General features: G+C 34.2%; 2 protein-coding genes across 2 annotated transcripts in view; one reads left to right on the top strand and one right to left on the bottom strand.

Annotated features, from left to right (window-relative positions):
• LOC107471080 (uncharacterized) overlaps positions 1-229 on the bottom strand; it is a 1,763-nt gene extending 1,534 nt beyond the window's left edge. Inside the window, exon 1 of the mRNA XM_016090529.2 lies at positions 14-229. Within this exon, the coding sequence (XP_015946015.2) occupies positions 14-229 (216 nt within the window). The remainder of the gene's footprint in view (positions 1-13) is intronic.
• Positions 230-6,180: 5,951 nt separating this feature from the next.
• On the top strand, positions 6,181-7,005 carry LOC107471088 (uncharacterized). Its single transcript, XM_016090540.1, has one exon. The coding sequence runs from the start codon at positions 6,181-6,183 to the stop codon at positions 7,003-7,005; it is 825 nt and encodes a 274-aa protein (XP_015946026.1).
• Positions 7,006-20,618: the final 13,613 nt, after the last annotated feature.

Raw genomic sequence — 20,618 nt, 5'->3', positions numbered from 1 at the left:
GTGCATTAGCAACCTCCGCCACATCTGGGTTCATGGGGCCATCAGCTCCATCTTCGTTGTCACTTGGACCAACGATCTCATAGTTACTTTCAAAATCCTCATCGCTACCACTATCATAATCTTCGACTTCAATATTTCGGTCCACTTCAGATTGCTCGAACTCAATATACAACTCGATGCACGATATTCGCCGGCGATTCTCAATATACATTGAAAACATTTCCTGCATACTCGCTTCATCTGTCACGTATTTCGTCTGAAAATGGACGAATCCACTAAACACAGGTAAAAGATACCTGTACAAAATACACGATATTCTTCCTGATCTTTCTGAATGTATCTTCTCACAAATCACACCTTTCAATTCATCCAATGACAATGTGAACGGAATAACAACATCTACTAGATTTTGACATACAAATTGAACTCCCTCATATGTTTCTAACAAAATCTGTCCATAACAATAAATTTTTAATATAACTCTATCATCCATAATATCAAACTACTTTAAACAGTCTCACTCTCAATAAAATCTAATATACAAAAATAAAGAAAAATGAAAGAAGAGGAAGAACATCACCGGGTTGCAGACACTCACGGACTGAAGAAGAAGAAGAATTGGGGTTCTAGGTACAATCTTCGTTTATGGACGCATGAGTCGCTTAATCGGACGGACCGACCGGTTCATTCAGAAATTTCCACGCACTAGAAATCGCTGCCACCGATTTCTCAGCAGCTGTTTTACCTTGCAGCAAATCGGTGGATCCGATTTAGTCACCTAAGGATCAAAATTTTTTTCTGACCCACAAATCCCTGGGACCGATTTCTGGTTTTTTGCTGACCCACAAATCCCTGGGACCGATTTGAGGTCTCCAAATTTTTTCTGACCCACAAATCCCTGGGACCGATTTGAGGTCTCCTGGATTCGAGTAGCAACAAATCGGTACGTCCGATTTTTTGAATCATATACAAACCAACCCAAAATCGGTCAGTCCGATTAGACTCCCTTTCCCTCAGAAATAAATCGGACGGTCCGATTTCATCCCCCACCTAACTTCAGCTTTCCGCCGTCACAGCCTTGTATAACACCCACAACCTCCATAACGCTGCGTTACTCACATTCCGTTATCATATTGGAAAAAAATAGCCTTTTCTTTTCTCTCTTATAAACAAGCTAAAATATTTGTAAAATCTTTTAAATATTTTTTAAGTTGGTCCCAACCTTCTTGATTAAACTCAAAATTAATAAAAGTTGATTCATAATATTTATAAATAAATATTTTACATTCTTTCTCATTTATAGTGTTCGGTAACATTCCAAACAGGTTACAAAAGAATGAAATGAAAACTTTAAAGAATTTTTAAAATAAATTTGTTGCACGGAAAAACTATTGCTGTACATATTAATTTCAATCATTTTTACTTTTCTTTCGGTATTTATTTGCACCGCATCAAAGACCAAAATATCATTATTTTCTTTTATATTAATTTTAATTTTGTTCTTATATTTTGGTTCTTGATCCATATTTTTTTTAAATAATAATATTATATTAATAAATTAAAATTAAAAACTAATCACATCATAATATTATATTAGCATCAATCAATAATTTATATGAATATAATCAATATTACTTCAAATACAATTTAATTAAATAGAAAGAACACACTGTAAAATAGAACTAATGTAAAAGGCGAGTATAACGACAAACACACTGTAAACGGAACCGAGACGACGGAGTCGGAGACAAACAGAGGCTGGATCGATCAGTTAGTATGCTACACTTTGGAGGGATTGGGAAGCTTAAAAGTGAGTATTTCAAATTTCCGAGATAATTAGTATAATGTGAAATTAACTATATTTAAAAAAGGATCAAAACATGAGAACTTTCGGTGTGGATGACACCGTTCATGTGTACAAAGATACAACAAATTTTGTAGAAGAAATTTATTAGATATATTCGAGTTTCTTATGCATCCTATATCAATGTTTGGTTTTTCATAAGATTTATGTGTTTGATAATTAATTTATAGTGTTTATGGGACAACATTTTAGATGGATATGTATTTAAGACGTGATTGATTTATTTTTGAGACTTCTAATTGTTTGAAGTAATTTTTTTAGTAGACTAAGTTTAGTAAATAATATTTTGTAATTATGTCAAATATTATGTGCCTTAATTTTATAATAGAATTTTATGATCAATTCTTTAATATTGTCTTGTTTTTCTCTCAATGCCAACAACTCCAAGAATCTGAATAGAATGTCTTTTTAGACTAACATACTGCTTGCTAACAGAGAATAATAGTGGTTATTTTCTTGTGTCATTGGACTGTCGTAGTATTGAATATTGATGATTTCTAATTTTTGAGCTATGAACAAGTCATTTGATACTGTTATATTGCTGCTGCAAATTAAATTGTGTTGCATTTACTCTTTCAAAAAGTAGTATTTCAATGTAGATTCTATGTGCATATATGCCCCATCCCATAACATTTGTTGTATCATGTATACAGGTCTTTTGAACACAAAATACGTTACAGTTCTCAGTATGGGACTTTTTTACTTAAATACACATGGAAAATTCTTTAATTCCCAGAATGCGCATATATGAAAATGTTTCTCAAAATACGCAGGGCCATTTTTAGGATGGCAGACACGAAATGGATTTTCACACTATTCCTAGCATGGTGGCCACGAAATGGGAGGACTATTTCACTTAGTGCAGGCATGAAATGGGGAACTCATTTTAAGCATGGCAGAAGCGAAATGAATAGACCAAATCAGGGACAGCAGACATGAATTGGGGACACGGCAGTGGTGATGCATATCATCAATGTTAATATGAATAAACAAAAATACACAACAAAACACACGATGTAAGCAGCCTACCTGTTCTTGTAACTCAATAAGCTACCTGTCTTTCTTTGATGTTATTTTTTTAATTTTTTATTGTATTTTTTTATTTATATGACAACTATTATTGATATAAATTTTATTTTTATTAATTTTTATTATTTTTTGTTTATATAAATTATTTTTCTATCCTTTATTGTACTATATTTATGTTGTGTATAAATTTTATTGGTTGTAATTATTATATGTTATATTTGTATGATTTTTTTTGTTTTTTATTTTTATTGTACTTTTTATTGTATTTTATTTTTGTTTTTATTATATACTAATTATATGTAACAAAAGAGTCATAAATAATAAAAATTTATAATCCAAAATATACTAAATTAAAGAATACTCACGGAACTAAAATAAATTATAAAATTTATAAGCTAATAAAAAAATAGATGTTGATCAAAATCAAAAGAATGATACTTTTAAATTCTGAGGGAAAATAGAATCTATGTTAAACTATTGGCAATGTAAAACATGATTATAATTTGTATTGTAAAAAAGCCCTTAAATAATACATAAAAATTGAAAACATGATTACAGTAAAGTATTCCACTCTTTTGCCCATTTCGTGTGTCTGCATTGAGTTCGTCCATTTCGTGTGCTTCATACACGATTTCTACCATTTCGTGTGTGTCATAGGCGAGGTCGCCTATTTTGTACCTGCTGTAGAAGCTGTGGCCCGACCCAATGCACTATTTCGTGCTCACCATTCTTAACTTGCTGCCAAGAACTATTTCGTGGCTGATCCAAATAAAATAGCTGTGCGTATTTGAGGAGGAAGATCAAATCGTACGTATATTGAGAATTAAAGAATTTTTCATGCGTATTTCAGTAAAAAAGCTTCAGTATGGTGTCATGTTTCTTAATGTAGACAGTTGTAATTAGGTGCGATCTTTTCAGGTATCTTCCTTTCCAATCCTTGTTGACGGTGTCAAACAAAGTGGATAAGGAAATACAATTTTCAAGTGTTATAATGATTAAAACTTCTATTTATCAATAAAAAGATTTGAGATGATAATGATTTAGGCCTTAGTTTATTTTACATATGAATGTTGCTGTATATGTAATAAATGATACGATGAAAGTATACTAATAAATTTATATATAATATCTGGTGAACATTACAGTATAGATGTAACTTGATCAAAGATACAAAAATTCTCTCTGTTACATTGCTAATTGAACACATGGGAGTTGTTGTATTGGAGGAAGGTGATTGTGTCAGATCAGGGCTTGTTGATGCACATTTAAATTTTTGGTGGGTTAGCTGAGGCTGAGCCAAATCAGCCACGTGTAATGGAAATATAGAGATGTTGGGCTCGATCAACAATAAAAGTCTCGTTTGCTTTGATTGGGAGTTAAACTCAAAGTAATTTATGAGATTCACAAAATGTATTTATTTGGTTCTTAACTTTTTAATTGCACTACTTATATTCTTAAGATTGAATAAAATACACCTAAGTGGTCCCTTACCTATTTTCTAGTAAAATTGCTTGTCGCCAGGAGTGACTTGACAAATGATTGTCATGTTGGACAACCTGAAACATCAAACTAATTTTGGCGTTAAACCCATATTAAAACGACGTCGTTTTAACTATGAGGGAGTTAAGATGTTCAAATCCCATATCAAAGAGATCACTTTGTCTTCTTTATCTTCTTCAAACGTAAAAGACGTTGCTGAAAATGTTGGCATCCGTGAATCCTTGTGAGGGTTATTGTGGTGAAGCGACTTGGAGTTCATCGGAACCCTGGTTATCATTGGCTTGAAATCGCTGAAGGAAGGAGTAAGGTTTCTTCGCAAAACTCCCTGACACAGAGGTAGGTGCACAGTAGATAAATTTTTTCTCTTTTTTACAGTATTAAGGTATGCATGATTGTGGATTTTACTTCGGAATTTTGTGTAGGTTGATGAAAAATCATTGAAACTAGATTATTAGCTAGGATTTTTGTGTTTGTTGTAGGTAGGGATTTTTATATGTTTTCACACAGGAGATAAGGGTATTTGTATAATGGCAATGTCAATGATGTAGTTATTTCAAGAAATTTTGGTTTGTGTTGTATTGTGATTTGATGACTCTATTGTTAATAATGTGAAACTACATTGGATAAAATTGTGTATTTTTTTGTGCAGATGAAAAAATTGATGGATATCATGTTCTATCATGGTGGAACATTTAAGAAAAATGTTGCTGAAATATTGGTTTACTCACCTGACAATAGAAGTTGCTTAGGAGATTTAGATGAGGATACACTCGATGTTTTCTTCGTTAGAAACTATTTCAAGGAGCTCGGATATGATAAGGTACTTGAGTGTTGGTAGCTGGTTCCGGAGAGGAGCTTGGAGGTTGGACTGAGAGCTCTAACCAGTAATGATGAATTAAAAGAGATGTACTTTCAGGCATAGATGAATGATGGAGTAGTTGATGTTTATTTTGAACATGAAGTTTTCACACTAGAATTGTTGGAGAGGAAGGGAGCTTTGGTGTGTCTGGATTATGAAGAAGGAGAGATTTTTGAAGGTGGTGACTTAAAGACTAGTAAGAACCTCCCTGTGGATACCTCAAATCAAACCCCAGAGGACAAATCAACTACTAGCCTAATTCTTTCTACTCCATACCCTATCCTAAACAAATCCACTGCTAAGCCCCATCTCAAATCCTACCAATGATGACCCAAACTCTATGACAAATCCTGAGAATCCCAAACCCAATTATGGACCAATTCTGAAATCGAATAAGAAGCCCTATCTAACTCCCATTGTCCCCATGAGCAAAATCCAACAACAAAGCCCAACCCAAAGCTGAAGCTCAACAAAAATCAACCAAAGCCTAAGTTTACTTTCGAAACCGAACCCAAATCCAAATTTAACCCACCTAAGAAGATTGTAAGATCTCAGGAAAAAGGATGTTGGAGTGCTAAGAAAGGCAAGCAAATTCTTCATATGGATTTAACTACAAATGAATCAAGTAGCAGTGATGAAAGTTCAGTACTAGCAGGCCAGCTCTAGCAATAAAGATAAATAAGTTAAAAAAATTTCTAAACCAAATAGGAAAGAGGTCAAGAAGGTTCAAAGCACAGCAACCATGGCTAAAGGAAAGTAGAAGATAGGAAAGGAGACTGTTATGCAAGATGATGATGCAATTGTTGAAGATATTTCATATGTAGAGGTGGACCTAGGTTTTCTAGGGAATCCAGGGAAAGGAATTATGTCTGAAGCTCTTGACCTAAGTACAGAATCTGATGGTGCTAACTCCTAGCACTCAGAGGAAATGAAAACTCCTCATAATTCTGAGGATGAATTGGAATCTAATGGGAAGTCAGATGAATTTTCCATTCTCAAAGAGGGTCAAAGATTTGGGGAGTTGAAACTTCAAGTGGGAATGAAATTCAATACCAAACAAGAGTTTAAAGATGTCGTGCAAGAGTTTACTATACAAGAGGAAAGATGGATTAAGTTCATAAAACAAGACAGTGTTAGGTGTCGGGCAGTGTGCCAAGTGGATGAGTGCTGTTGGATTGAGTATGCCTCAAGGGATCATGAGGATTGTTGCTGGCAAATCAAGATATTTTATGATGATCATATATGTCCAAGAAAAAATTCAAACAGGGCTACAAACAGAGCATGGCTGGCTAGTAAGTTAGTTAAAAAGGTTAGGAAGTACCTTAATTTCAAGCAATGTGAGGCTGTAGAGTACTTTAAGTCAAAGTGTGATCTGATTCTACATAGGAATTCAATTGCTCGAGCCTTGGCAGATGCAAGGAATGTTGTTTACCAGGATGAGAAGGCACAATATGCCATGTTAAGGGATTATGTTGAAACTCTTCTGAAAAATAATCTGAAATCTACAGTAAAGATTGGGGTGACTCCACTACTTGATGGACAGATTATGTTTGAGAAGATGTATGTTTGCTTGAGTGGTTGCAAGAACAGGTTTAAAGCTGGGTATCGACCATTAATTGGATTGGATAGTGCATTTCTGGAGACACAAATTGGTGGGCAGATATTATCAGCGATGGCACAAGATGCAAATCATCACATTTATGTGATTACTTGGGCTATAGTTAACATTGAAAACAAGGAGAACTGGAAATAATTTCTGGAGCTACTCCACAATGATTTAGGAGACTACAAGACTAACGAGTGGTATTTTATTTCTGATATGCAGAAGGTAGCTATTTGTCAACTCTAATTAATTGATATCTGCATAAAATATCTAGACTGAAATTGGTATGAATGGAAAGAAATGGTGGAACTATGTTTTTGCTTTAAATTTCTGGGATGAGACTGGCCTGATGTTGTTAAAATAGGATGCAGATGGATTATTTCAAAATATCTACTAAATTGTATATTTAATTTATGAAATTAACAAAGTGTTAAACTAGTTTGGTTTATTTTATATAAGTTAGGGACTGTTTCTCCATCATTAAAGTAATGTGATATACATGTGTTTGTGATATGCAAGGTTTGATTTCTGCTGTGGAAGATGTCATGTTATAGTTCCATCATCGTTTCTGTGTATGGCACCTATGGAAAAGTTTTAACAAACAGCGGAAGAATCTTGAGCTGAGAAAATGTAGCACCCTCACTATCAGAATATCACGCTTCCGGCTGCGCCACTCTGATAGATTAGATATTACAACGACTCTAAACATATTTAATACTAAAATAAGAGTCTGTTTAAACTTAAAACCGCATAACCTTTCAAAAACACTTCTTCGTTGAAAACATATACATATATATACATACAGACCAGATACAATACTTTAATATCTAAGATAATACAAAAATATCGAATAAATAGAAAACGAATAAGCTCTTCTGAAGTTTCGTTGCCCATATCGTGAAAAAGAATAAACCTGTAGGGGAGTGAGAACATCGGCCTCGATGGTTCTCACTATAGGTTTACAGAATTGCTATAATAAGATACGTAAAATAAAACTATTTTTAAAGTACAGTGATTCATTGTTCGTCTTATGTATCTTCTCAAATATCTAGGTTCACATTTAAAAATCCAAAAATCCTTTTAAAAGAAAACTTTGTTAATTCCCCAAAATTCAAAACCTTTTTTCTTTCTGGTAAAACCTCAAAAGTTTTCCTAGACAGTATGAATGACCAACCTGTCCCAAGCATATGTTCAATTAAGTCTATGCTGTAAGATTTTGATTTTTCATATTTTACTAGACCATGAACATAAAAGAAGTTACCTACGCAGTATAAATGATCATCTTGTTCCAAGCATAGGTTCATTAAGTCTATGATAAACCAATCAGATACTTTATAAAGAACTAGACCTCAAGCATACCAATCACGGCCTCAGGCCCATCCAAAACCAACACGGCCCCCAGCCCAAACAACTCAATCATCAACCAATTCATCACAAACCAACCAATCAAACACAATCACAATTAATGTAGTTTAAGCACAATCAAGAACAATTACAATGAATATAATAGTTAGCAGTTAACATAAGTATTCACATAGGCAAACCAATTACAATATGCACACCCAAACAATGTCACATAGATGCAAATGATGAATGTCTGTCCTACTGGCTGTGATATCACATGTCAGTTCAACTGTCAACCCGACACATCCCCATGGAGATGTCGTCTTTCGGTCCCGAATAAATGGAAATCCCCTGGGATAACGTACCCAACACATGGTCTAAGATATAGTGCCTGCACACTCTTGTGATTCTGAAAGGATGTGAGTGGGATATTCTGCCTCCGACCTCACACCACACAAGTGGGATTAACCACCGTCCTTACGCCAGCGCTACAACCTCGACAAGCGGGATTAACCACTGTCCTTGCCAGGCGCAAATGACTTATCAACAATCTCAGTAATATACACAATCAATTAGGCTCATACCATAATCAAAATCATTCTTGACCCATTTACCTCCAATAACAAACGTATTGAGTTCACATCTTGCAAAGAACCACTTTTCTCAAGTAAATTTTTCTTTTTCAAAACAAAGCCATTTACCGCAACCTCTTTCCAAAACTTCCAAACAACTTCAAAACCATGCCAAATTCAAAATCTCTTATGAAATACTCAAAATCATTCATTTTCAAACTATTCGATCAATCACTTTAAAATCAAACGTTATTAATTAAAATCCACGGCAAGGTCTCAAGACTTTAGGGGAAAACAATCGACCTTATTTTCTTAAATTCAGTAAAAATTCTTAGAAATCATTGTGCTCTTAATTTGAATTATTCAAAGGAAGTTTCTAGACCAAATCAAAACCAAAACATATAATTTAAAAGTTTCGAAACAATTTAAATCCCAAGATCCAATCCAATTTTTTTTCTTGAAACCAATTCTTCCAACTTTTTCCAAAACATCACAAAATGACATCATTCAATCAAAGTCCAATTTCTTGTAAATTTAGTAAAGCGCATCTGGATGAAGTCCCTACGTCCAACTCAAAACATAAGCCATTTTTATATAAAATCGATCTTAGAATATAATACTTTTCTTAAGTAATTTAAAATCGTAAAATAATTCTTTTCTGAATAAATCAAACTCGAGACATATGTTTTTCTCAAATAAATTAAATTCGAAACATAATCATTTTCTTAATAAATCATATAATACGATTTTTCAAATTCAAAACTTTTCTAAATAACATTTCAACAAAGTTTCAAATTTTATAGAAAATTTGGCAGCACCTCACTTAAAAAATTGGACTTTGCCACCCTTTTCGGGTCCCAACCAAACCAATCCTCAACCCTTTCTAACGGGTTCAAAACCAAATCAGTTTCCAATAAAACGAAATTTAGACTTTCAAGTATTAAAATCATTTCAAAACCAAACCAATAAAAAATCTCCAATTTAAAATAAATTAGTTTTTATAAAAAGCTCCTACTTCAACAAGTCGAAATCATAAACCAAACACGTCAACGGAACTCTTTTCTCTCGGCCCGAAACCTCAGTCCATGATCACTTTCGCGACAATTACAGCAACTTAAAAGTGACATGCAAGATACAAAGGGGGAACCTACGTTACTAGAACCAGTTTATAACCAAACATAACAGAAAACTCTTATAACTAGCGATGAGAGTTTCGAAACAGAGATACCTATTATAACAAGGAAGAACAGCTGAACCGAACGAAAGTAGCTCCGGTGGTGGCTCCGGCAACGGCAACTCGCGATAAACTCCTAGCACAAACAGCCTCAGCAACAACTCTCATGGTAAAGGTGAACTTAACGGATAAGAAAGCTGAAGCATGGTTAGAGCTTACCAAATGACACAGGCTTCAGTGGCGGTTTTTGGCGGCAACAGCAGCAGTGTGGAGATCCAGCGGCAGAGGCTCGGCCATAAGCTTCGGCAGTGGCGAATCTGGTGGCGACGACTTCGCAACGGCAACACACTCCACGGCGGTAGCTCCCTTATAGCGCGTCTCTCTCCCTCTCGCAAACGGCGACGGCATCTGGCAGCGAGGAGGATAAACGGCGACGGTGACTTCTCCTCCTCGTGCGGCTCTCTCTCTCCCTCGATTCTGGTCTTCCTCGCGACGATGACGGGTCGGGATGGACGGACCGGCGGTGACGGGTCAAACACGCGCCTCCTCTTCCCGCGGCTAAGCTTCCTCGCACGCGTTTTTTTCTCTCTTCCCTCTACTCTTCGTGCTCTCTCCCTCCTCTGTGCAACACGGCGGTGCAGCGGCAGTGACACCCACCGGCGCCGTCCTTCCTCTTCCCCTCTTCCTTCCCTTTCCCGCGGCTCCCCTCTCCTCTCTTCCCTTTCTTCTTTCTTTCTTTTACTTTTTCTGATGTGTGTGCGTATGTTTTATTGGAAAAGGGGGGCTGCGGCTGTTGTTTGTGTTTTGGGGGGATTAGGGTTCAATTTGGTAAAAGTTAAGGTTAAGTTTTGTGTATTGTAATTGGAGATTTTAGATTTAATTAGAATAAGGTAATTTTAATAAAATTAGGGCATAGAGTAATAAATTGAAATTTAATTAAATTCTTGAAATTATTTCAAAAATATTATTTGTTGTATCAAAATACTTATTAATTTGAAATCAAATACTTTAATTGAAATTATGAAATGATAAGATTAATTTTCTTTATTCCTAAAACTTAAAGTATTAAATTATAAAAATATCAATTATTTAAATCATATTATATAAAATTCATAACTACCAACTTTATAATTTAAATATAGAAAATAATTCAAAAATGATAAAATTAGATAAAATTCTAATTTAAATAGTCAAACCTCATTATTTTCAAATTTCTAAAACTTTAAATCATAAATAGGAAAATAATCCATAATTATAGAGTTTGGATAAAACCTTAATTTACTTTAAATCCAATTAATCAAAATTGTCTTTAATTATTTTTAATAAAATAATTTCTGAAACTAAAACTGTAAATAAATATGTAATTTAAACTTAGTTTATAATAAGACTTTTCAAAAGTTTTGGGTCTTACAGGAGACTCCTCTGGGAGTGTGCTAGGTCAACCACATTCCAAGACTCCATGGACAACATGGACAAGATAAAGAAGGTGAGTGAGGAAGCATGGACATATCTTAACAAGTGACCGAAGCAATCATGGACAAAGTCTCAATTCAGCCACAAGCCAAAGCTGGATAATATTTGCAATAATGCATGTGAAGTTTTCAATGAATGGATCAAGGAGGATAGGAGCAAGCCAATCATCACATTACTTGAAGAGGTAAGGATGTTCGTTATGAGATTAATTGCAAAGAACAAGGTAAAGTTGAACAACCATGGTTGAAAACTTCCTCCTAATGTTCCGAACTGGTTAGAAAAAGTTAGGAAAGAATCAAAGAATTAGGTCCCTATATAGACTGGAGATGAAGGTTACAAAAAGTTTGAGGTGCATTGACACCCAATAAACATGGTTGGGGATCTAGGCAAAAGACTATGCACCTGCCAGTTCTAGATGTTAACAGGCGACCTTTTTTACTTTTACAACATGGTTATTTTCACTGTTAATTTTTTTTTGCTTTACTTGAAACAGAATGTGAATCGGTCTGGATTTGATTAATTAATTGTAGGCATTTCCTGTGCTCATGCTTGTGCTACGCTTGCATGGGCGAATAAAAGAAGTCATATGCACATCACATCAATCCTCTCCCAGGCCAAGCTCTGTGAAAAAAAATCAATCTATAATCAACCACAAGCTCCTAACATTAAATGGAAGCCAGTAAAACTCACAACCAAATAAACGAAGGATGCTGATGAGGGTACTCATGAAAATAAGAAAGCTAAGCCAACTGTTAGTCTAAAGAGACACCTGAAGTCATTCACATGCAGATATTGTGGAGTAAAGGTCATACCAAGAGGAGATGTACAAAGAAGAGATCTGACGAGGTTGCTGCTGATCTTGCAGCTGCAGTGGCTGCTGCGGCGGCTGCCAAGTCCAAAGCTACTGCTACTGAGAGTGCAACTGAAGCAAGCAATACTACCAATGAGACACCACAAGCGGTTGAGACTCCTCCTTATGTAGGTATCTAAAATCCTCCTCATGCTGCTGTTACTATCATAGAAAATCTTCCACCACCAGTGGTTGCACCCCAAGCTGCAGAGATTGACTTATCTCAACCAAACTATGGTGGAACACAAGATGAGGTAAAGTTTATTCCTCCAATTTGTTTTTTACTTTTTCTCGTAGCTCCTTATTCACACTAATCTAAACTAACAATAAGTTTCCTAACCTTAATTAGGCACCACAACCACCACCAATAAGACCACATAAGTTGCCAACAAAAAAGAGGACCTCACCTCTAATAGTCATCGGTAGTGTTGATCCCATGCAAGGAGCAAGTGTAGTAACATTTTCTAGGTTGGCCAGTTTTCTGAAGTTTGTTCTAACTCTAGGGTTCAAAGCACCAAGGAAAAAAAATACCTTATATTGGATACACTTGCTGATGATATTCGATCATATATGGAATTAGGGCATTGGTTATTTTTTTTTTGTTATTTTCATTTAAGAATAGCACATAACCAGACTGTATGTTTTTTTTGGTAGTAAATACTTTACAATGACTCTTTAAACTTGGAGATCTTCTTGTGTTTATTTTGTGGTAGCTGCTTTATGTTGTTTATCTTTATATGTTGCATTTACAGTCTATTTATTATAATCAGAAACTATTATTATTTATTTACTTGTTATATTCATTCAGTTTTGGTTTTTAGTTTCGTAATCTATCAAAACAGACCACACCAATAAAACATAGAGTGACTATACATTCATAAACAAATATTTTCATCATTCATAAATAACATTGTCAAATTTTTACCATCACAATTAAAATAACAACTAACAAGAAAAAAAACAGCAATCCTAACATTTATATTATACATTTATGGGTCCTTAATTTAGCTTCCAAATATTTCCAATCCTGAAAGCTAGATTGACGCTCACTTGTTCATTATTATTAGCTTTGGTGTCTTCAAAATTCCCATTATCATCTTATTTTACAATGTCTGTCCATAAAAAAAATTCATATCATCTTTTTTCACTATTCTATATGCAGCAAATTTATGAATTAGCATACAAGAACTCAACAACAATTCTTAAAGAAAAACTCACGTTGTAATTTGGACATCCAAAGAAAAGCTTATTTGGGTGGGTATTTATTCCAGACTATCGGAGCACAGAGCGGCACCCACACCCACACCACTCTGGCACTCAAGAGGCTCTATTCCAACTTTTCGTCCCTGTTGTTGATCGAGTAGAACTCCCCTTAACCTTCATTTGCACGTCCAACCATCGTTCCAAACAACACAACAACGACAAAAAAAATGAACACACAGGGAAGAAGAAGAATAAGAAGAAGAAGACGAAGAAGTGGTGAGCTACTACTACAGTTAGGGTTGAAAAGGGGATAAGGGACCAAACTAGGTTGTACAGTTTCGACTGCCACCTCATATAACCGTTAGACAATCCAATATGCCAGGTCACTCTCGGCAGCAAGCAATTTCATCGGAAAATAGGTAAGGGGCCACTTAGGTGCATTTTATTCAATCTTGGAAATATACGTAGTGTAATTAGAAAGTCAGAGGCCAAATCAGTGCATTTCGTGAATCTCAATGACTAATTTGGAGTTTAACTCGTTTGATTGGTGTGAACTTGAGCGTCTACTTTTAAATAGAGTTAAAGATTCTTATTCTATCTAGTGCTAAGGAAAAAAGATGGTTATCCTAAAATAAAATATTCGAAACAGACCTTATAATGAGAGATTTTTGTTTAGATAAAGTAATAACAAGGGTTTGGTGGCCTAAAACCAGAGCAAATGAGAAAGAAAATGAACAAGAGACGTATTTAAGAGGTATATTAATTTCCAAAGTGAATACTAGTCATATTTGATTGTTTTTATTTTTCTTCTAATTTAAAAACATATTATTTTAAGTAATAAATAGTCATTTTTGACCATTAAAGATTTAGTCACGGACAAAATTGACTATAAAAAAACTAACTAAACTTTATATCCACAAAGATAATTATGTTAAAAAAAATATCCAACTATTAAATTTTTATTAATTTTGTTTAAAAATCATACTAAATTCTAAAATTAACCATATCACCAATTATCTTCAACCTTCAATCTCGAGATATGCCTCCTTCTTCATTTCTTTTTCTTCTTCTTCTTCTTCTTCCATTACATAAACAAAATAGAAAACAAAAGAACCCTAAACCTAAATCTATTTCTTTTTCAAATCTGTCCACAATTATTCAGACATGCGCCTTCGCCGCAAGCTGCATGGCACGTGCCTCTAGTTCAGTGTTCCGTCATGTGACCTTCTTAACCTCTGCCTCCTTATCCTTTAGCCAATGTGCCACCACCTCTTCCGCGGCAGTCAACAGCACTAGGTAGTGCCTCTGCTTTTTCTTTGCCAATACCCACCGCAACTCCTAAACCCTACTCAGATAAGGAGAAAAATCGTTTGCATCAACGGTCGCCAAAAGTAAATGGAGACCATGAGGAGAGTTTAGAGCAAACTGGAACTGATGAAAATGATGGTGCTGACCGTGAAAGCCTTATGATTGGTTGTTTTGAACTTTTATCCCACAAAAAGAATAATAATTAAAAAAATGAATAATTTGGTACGTACCTGAGTTTGGAGGAATTGTTCAATTTCATCCCTTTGTTATTTGATTTGGGAAGCAAAGCCTTGTGAGAATAGAGATAAATTTTAATTTAAGGTTCTTTTATTTTTCATTTTGTTTCTGTAATAAAAAAAAGAAGAAGAAAATGAAAGAGGAAGCATAGCAAAAGATGGAAGGTTGAAGATGATTAGTGATTGGGTTAATTTTGAAATTTAATGTGTTTTTTAAGCATAATTAATAAAAATTTAATAATTAGATATTTTTGTCGAACATAATTCATTTTTTATAGATATAAAATTTATTTAGTTCTTTTGTGGTAAGTTTTGTCAGTGTCCAAATTTTTTATGGTCAAATCACCAAAAAAAATCTTTCATAGTTAGAAATGGTTATTTACTCTTATTTTAAGACAGTATAATTTAATAATTTTTACAATATCATTAAAAAAATTATTTGTTATTAAAAGAAATTAAAGTTTACTTTTGTAAAAATTATTTTGTTAAGTTTTATCTTCTATGTATTTGAATTTCAAGTATGATGTATATAAATAATGTTTAATAAAATATTAATATTTATGTTTAAGAATTTCAAAATCACTAAATGTGTCAAGTTCTAGAATAATAATAATAACAATAATAATAGTAAAACTTTTAGTATATGATACTATTTTTATATACAGTGTCATTTAATTTAGACAAACAGTTCCAATTAGAAATACAATTTTACTGTGCATGTACCTTTACTTATTTTATGTTATGATCGTATTATTATTATGAAGAAAATGGCAAGGACATATAATGAAGATATTTGCCTTGTGGATAATACAAGTTCACATATCATTGTCAAAAATAATATATATTTTATTCATTTTGTACCAAAAGAAGAATGTGTTAATATAATTATTGGTTCATACAATGTGATAGAAGGCTCTGGAAGAACTATAATTATATTTTTTTGAGGAACAAAATTCATAACAAATAATGCACTATTATCTACTAAATTTCTAAGGAACTTATTGAGTTTTAAAGATATTCGCCAAAGTGGATATCATATAGAAATAATGAATAAGGAAAATCATGAGTACTTATATATCACAACTTATGATTCAAATAAAAATGTTACATTAGAAAAAGTTACTCTCACTTTCATCTGGGTTATATTATACTAAAATTAATACAATTGAATCAGATGTCGTTGTAAACCAGAAGTTTACTAGCCCAAATGAATTTATAAATTGACATGATCGATTGGGTCATCCTGAAACAACCATGATGCGGAGAATTATTGAAAATTTTATGGACATTCACCAAAGAATCAGAAGATTCTTAAATCTAGTGAATTTCGTTGTGCTGCATGTTCTCAATGAAAGTTAATTTTAAGGTCATCAATAGTAAAGATTAAATTTGAGTCTCTTGAATTCCTAGAAATGATTCAAGGTGATATATGTGGACATATTAATCCATCATGTGGATCTTTTAGATATTTTATAGTCCTATTAGATACATTCTCGAGATGGTCACATGTATGCTTATTGTCTTCTCGCAATATAGCATTTGCGAGATTACTTGTTCAAATTATTCGATTAAAAGCACAGTTTCTAGAAATCCAATCAAAATAATTTGTCTTGATAATGCTGGTGAATTTACCTCTCAACCTTTCGACGCTTATTATATGGCCAATGGTATAAGTATTAAATATTCAGTAGTTCATGTTCATACATAAAATGGACTAGCAGAGTCACTTACTAAATGGCTCCAATTAATTATTAGACCCTTACTTATGAGAACAAATCTCCCAACCTCTGCTTGGGGGCATGCCATTTTACATGCTACAGCATTTATTCACTAAAGGCCAACAAGTTAATATATTCTCTCCTCTACAATTAACTTTTGGTTAGCAGCCAAATATTTTCTATTTGAGAATATTCGGGTGTGCGATATATATTCCAATTGCCCTGCCTTGTCGCACTAAAATGGGACCCAAAGAAAATTGGGGATATATGTTGGATATGATTCTCCCTTTATAGTGGAGTATCTTGAGATACAAACTAGAGACACTACAAGAAAAACACTGAATATCGTCAGATTTAGTGGCGGAATAAATCTAAAATATAAATCTCGCTGGTAACTGTTTATCGGCGGATTTTTTCGTTCACTGCTAATTACCGGCGGATTTAGCGGTGGATATAAACTTTTAATTACAAAATTCTGGAGCTTGTGATCGTCGAATTTTTTTCTAGTAAATCCGACGATAAACTTAAATTTTAATATTTTAATTTTTTTTTGAAAATTCACTATATAATTTTAAATATCTAAATTTAATAATTTCTAAGCCAACAATGTTTAAAGTTTTAGAATTTCTTATAATATTTTGTTTATAATTTTTAGTTGGAAGTTCACAAACAAGAATTTTAAATATAGAAGATGAACTAAACAATTTTTTTAATCTCTTTTTTTTTTATTTTGAAACTACTTCATTCATGAATGGAATCTACCGCTTACATGGAAACTAAACAATGACAAATCATAAAGCTAAAGATCCAAAAAGTAATTCCTATATAATTTGCAATTCCAGTTCAATAAATCACAAGATCATCAAGCAATGCCAAAAATCAGCACCAAATTATAATTGCAATCTCAATCCAACAATGAATATCAATCAAGAAACAAAGCCAAAATAGCAGAATGCCAAAAGTCAGCATCAAATTCTCAGCAAAATTAATATAGTGAGCAATTCAATAAGTCCAGCAGTAAGAATCAAGAAGCAGAGCAAGAATTCAACACTTTCCAGCAACATATCCACTAATTGAATAGAAATTCAATCAAGTTGGTTCACATGAATAGAGCAACAATTTCACAGCAATCAGTGAATCCATCGTAAATCAGCAAACTCATAATAATCTCAAACACTTCCATCAACAATGCAAAACCTAAGAATCTAAAGTAAACTAAATTATCCTAACCTAATGGTGCACGAAATTAGAACTCGCACAACTAAATCGGCAAGTGCACCGGGTCGTACAAGTAATACCTCAAGTGAGTGAGGATCGATCCCATGAGGATTGTTGGATTGAGGAAGCAATGATTGTCTTGCAGATTTTAGTCAGGCGAATAGAGAAAAGGTTGTAGATGTTGAACTCGCATAAAACAAAATAATAAAGAAAGCAGTAAGAAAATTGTGTAGGAATAATAATGAGAGAATAGTTAAGGTCTCGGAGATGATTACCCTTCCGGATTAATATTTCTTACCCACTATTTTAACAATGAATGATTCATTCTATGGCAAACTGTAAGTGATTAAAACCTATCCGTTTAGTGAATTAATCTTCCCCAATCCTACTTAAAACGCCACAGACAAGGTCAGATTTTTCGGATCAGAGGGTGAAGTTCAGAAAACTAGTTTAACGCCATAGAAACCTCAATCACCCAAAACTGACGAGATCATATGTCATATATCCCAATTAGCTCAGATGATCTCGATCTAGGAGGAGTGTTTTCAAGTTGTAGCTCGAGCGACTTGTTCCTAGTATCACAAGAACTCATGTAGAAAAAAGGGGGTCCATTCCCTCCAGTCTCTTTTAGATGAAGAACAAAAATAAACCTTAGAACTAAATCAAACATATATTAAAATAGAATAGTAATGATATTAATCCATAGAGATAAGCAGAGCTCCTAACCTTAACCAGGAGGTTTAGTTGCTCATAACTTTACAGAAAAGAAAAGTAATGTGTGATGATTCGGAAGAAGATCCTAAACATGGGCGATCTACTCCTATATATACTAATCCAATAATTACTAGACTGAAAAAGATATTAATTCCCATAAAAAATTACAAAAAGAAAATAAAATAAACCAAGGAGTGCTAAAATCCACTTTGGGGCCCATTTGGTGAGTGTTTGGGCTGAAGACTGGCGTTCAACTTGGAAACTAGGCGTTAAACATGGAGATGGGGGTGAGCTCGCTGGCTTCTGCTCCCTGGATGGTGTTGAACGCTAGTTTCGGGCGTTCAACTTGGGAGGTCAGTCCTTCTTGAGCATTAAACGCTAGATGTGGACGTTCAACGCTCGTTTTGGGCATTGATTTCAAAAAAAAAGTATAGACTATTATATATTGATAGAAAGCTCTAAAAGTTAGCTTTCCAAAGCCGTTAAGACCGCATCAATTAAATCTTTGTAACTCATGATATGCTCGCTGGAATGTACGGAGGTTAAGATTGACAACATCTGCTATCCTTTCTTTGTCTCTGAACAAGATTCTGCCAAACTCGCCCAAAAATCACCTAAAATTATAGAAATAAAACAAAAATGTAAAGTAGCATCCAAAGATGAATTTTGCACTAAAATATACTATAAATTTAATAAAATATAACTAAAAACAACTAGAAAATACTAAGAAAAAGGGTATAAGATACTCACACATCACATAACCACCTAAATATAGTAACAAAAAATTAAAATATGACTAATAAACTAGAAATCAATTAACTTAATGAAAGTAAAATTAAATAACAGAATTTAAAAAGGTATAATCAACTCAATCACAAGAATTTAAAATTAACTAAAAGCTCAATTTTAGTTCAAACCAAATGAAATTCAAATGCAAGAATCCTAATAGCATGATTAATTATCTATGACCAATACTAACCCTATTCTAAAGCAACCTAGCAACAGTAGAAAACAATCATAAGCAATCCATTTACTAACTAAAAATTGAAATCTAAATAAATCCTACTTAATTGGAATAGAGAAAATTAGAAGGAACTTGGGCAAAACCTAAGTGAAGAACAAACAAATAAGAAAATAGTGGAGAGATGAGGTAGCAGCTGCGCTGTGACAACCGCTGTTGGTGAAAGTTGCGGTGGCAAGGAGGTCACTAGAGAGAGAAAAGCAGGGCCGTGTTCTACTGATGTCAGTCTCGGTGAGGCTGGGTGCAGCAGAAGCAAGGCAGCGGTAGCGATGATCTAGACCGAGAGGAAGAAAGAGGAGAGAATGGAGGACTTATCGGTTGTGATTCTATGGTTCGCAGAGAGGGGAAGAGAGATGTGGAACCGCGGATGAAAATGGGGTTAGGGTAAAAAATGGGGTTACAGTTTTTTATTAAAAAAATAAAAAACAAATGGAACAGGGAGAGGGATGAGGGCAACCTACCTAGACGACGAAGGAGAGACACAACTCCGGCGATAGAGGGAGCGGCAGCATTAGCTCTTCCAATGGTGGCGGAGACAAATGTAGCAACTTCATTTGAGGCAACAAAACATGGTCCAGACAACTTGACGTAGACGTTGGAAGAGAATGGAGGTGGGCAGCGCTAGTGGAGGGTGGCCGGAGGTGCTGCCGGAAGATGTTACAGGGGAGAGAGAAGAGAGGGGAGAATAGGGGAGAGAGAAGGGTGATCTTGAAAGTGAGGGGAGGGGGTTGCGCATTTTGAATTTAGATCAGGTTTACCATCGAATTTATAGACGGATAAATCCGACGATAATGCATTGTGTATGACCAAATCGCAACGTTCCATTAATTGAGATTTACCGGCGGATAAATCTGATGGTAAATCCCACGGTAATCTCAACACCAAAGTTTCTTGTTTTTCCTCCAATTATTACTGACAAATTTACTGTCGGA

The sequence above is a fragment of the Arachis duranensis genome, chromosome 1, assembly GCF_000817695.3.
Source record: "Arachis duranensis cultivar V14167 chromosome 1, aradu.V14167.gnm2.J7QH, whole genome shotgun sequence".
NCBI lineage: Eukaryota > Viridiplantae > Streptophyta > Magnoliopsida > Fabales > Fabaceae > Arachis > Arachis duranensis.
This window is presented reverse-complemented; position numbering and strand designations above follow the sequence as displayed.

Excerpts from the sequence above, each read along its gene's own strand:
- LOC107471088 (XM_016090540.1), top strand. The coding sequence starts at position 6,181 with ATGAAAACTCCTCATAATTCTGAGGATGAATTGGAATCTAATGGGAAG.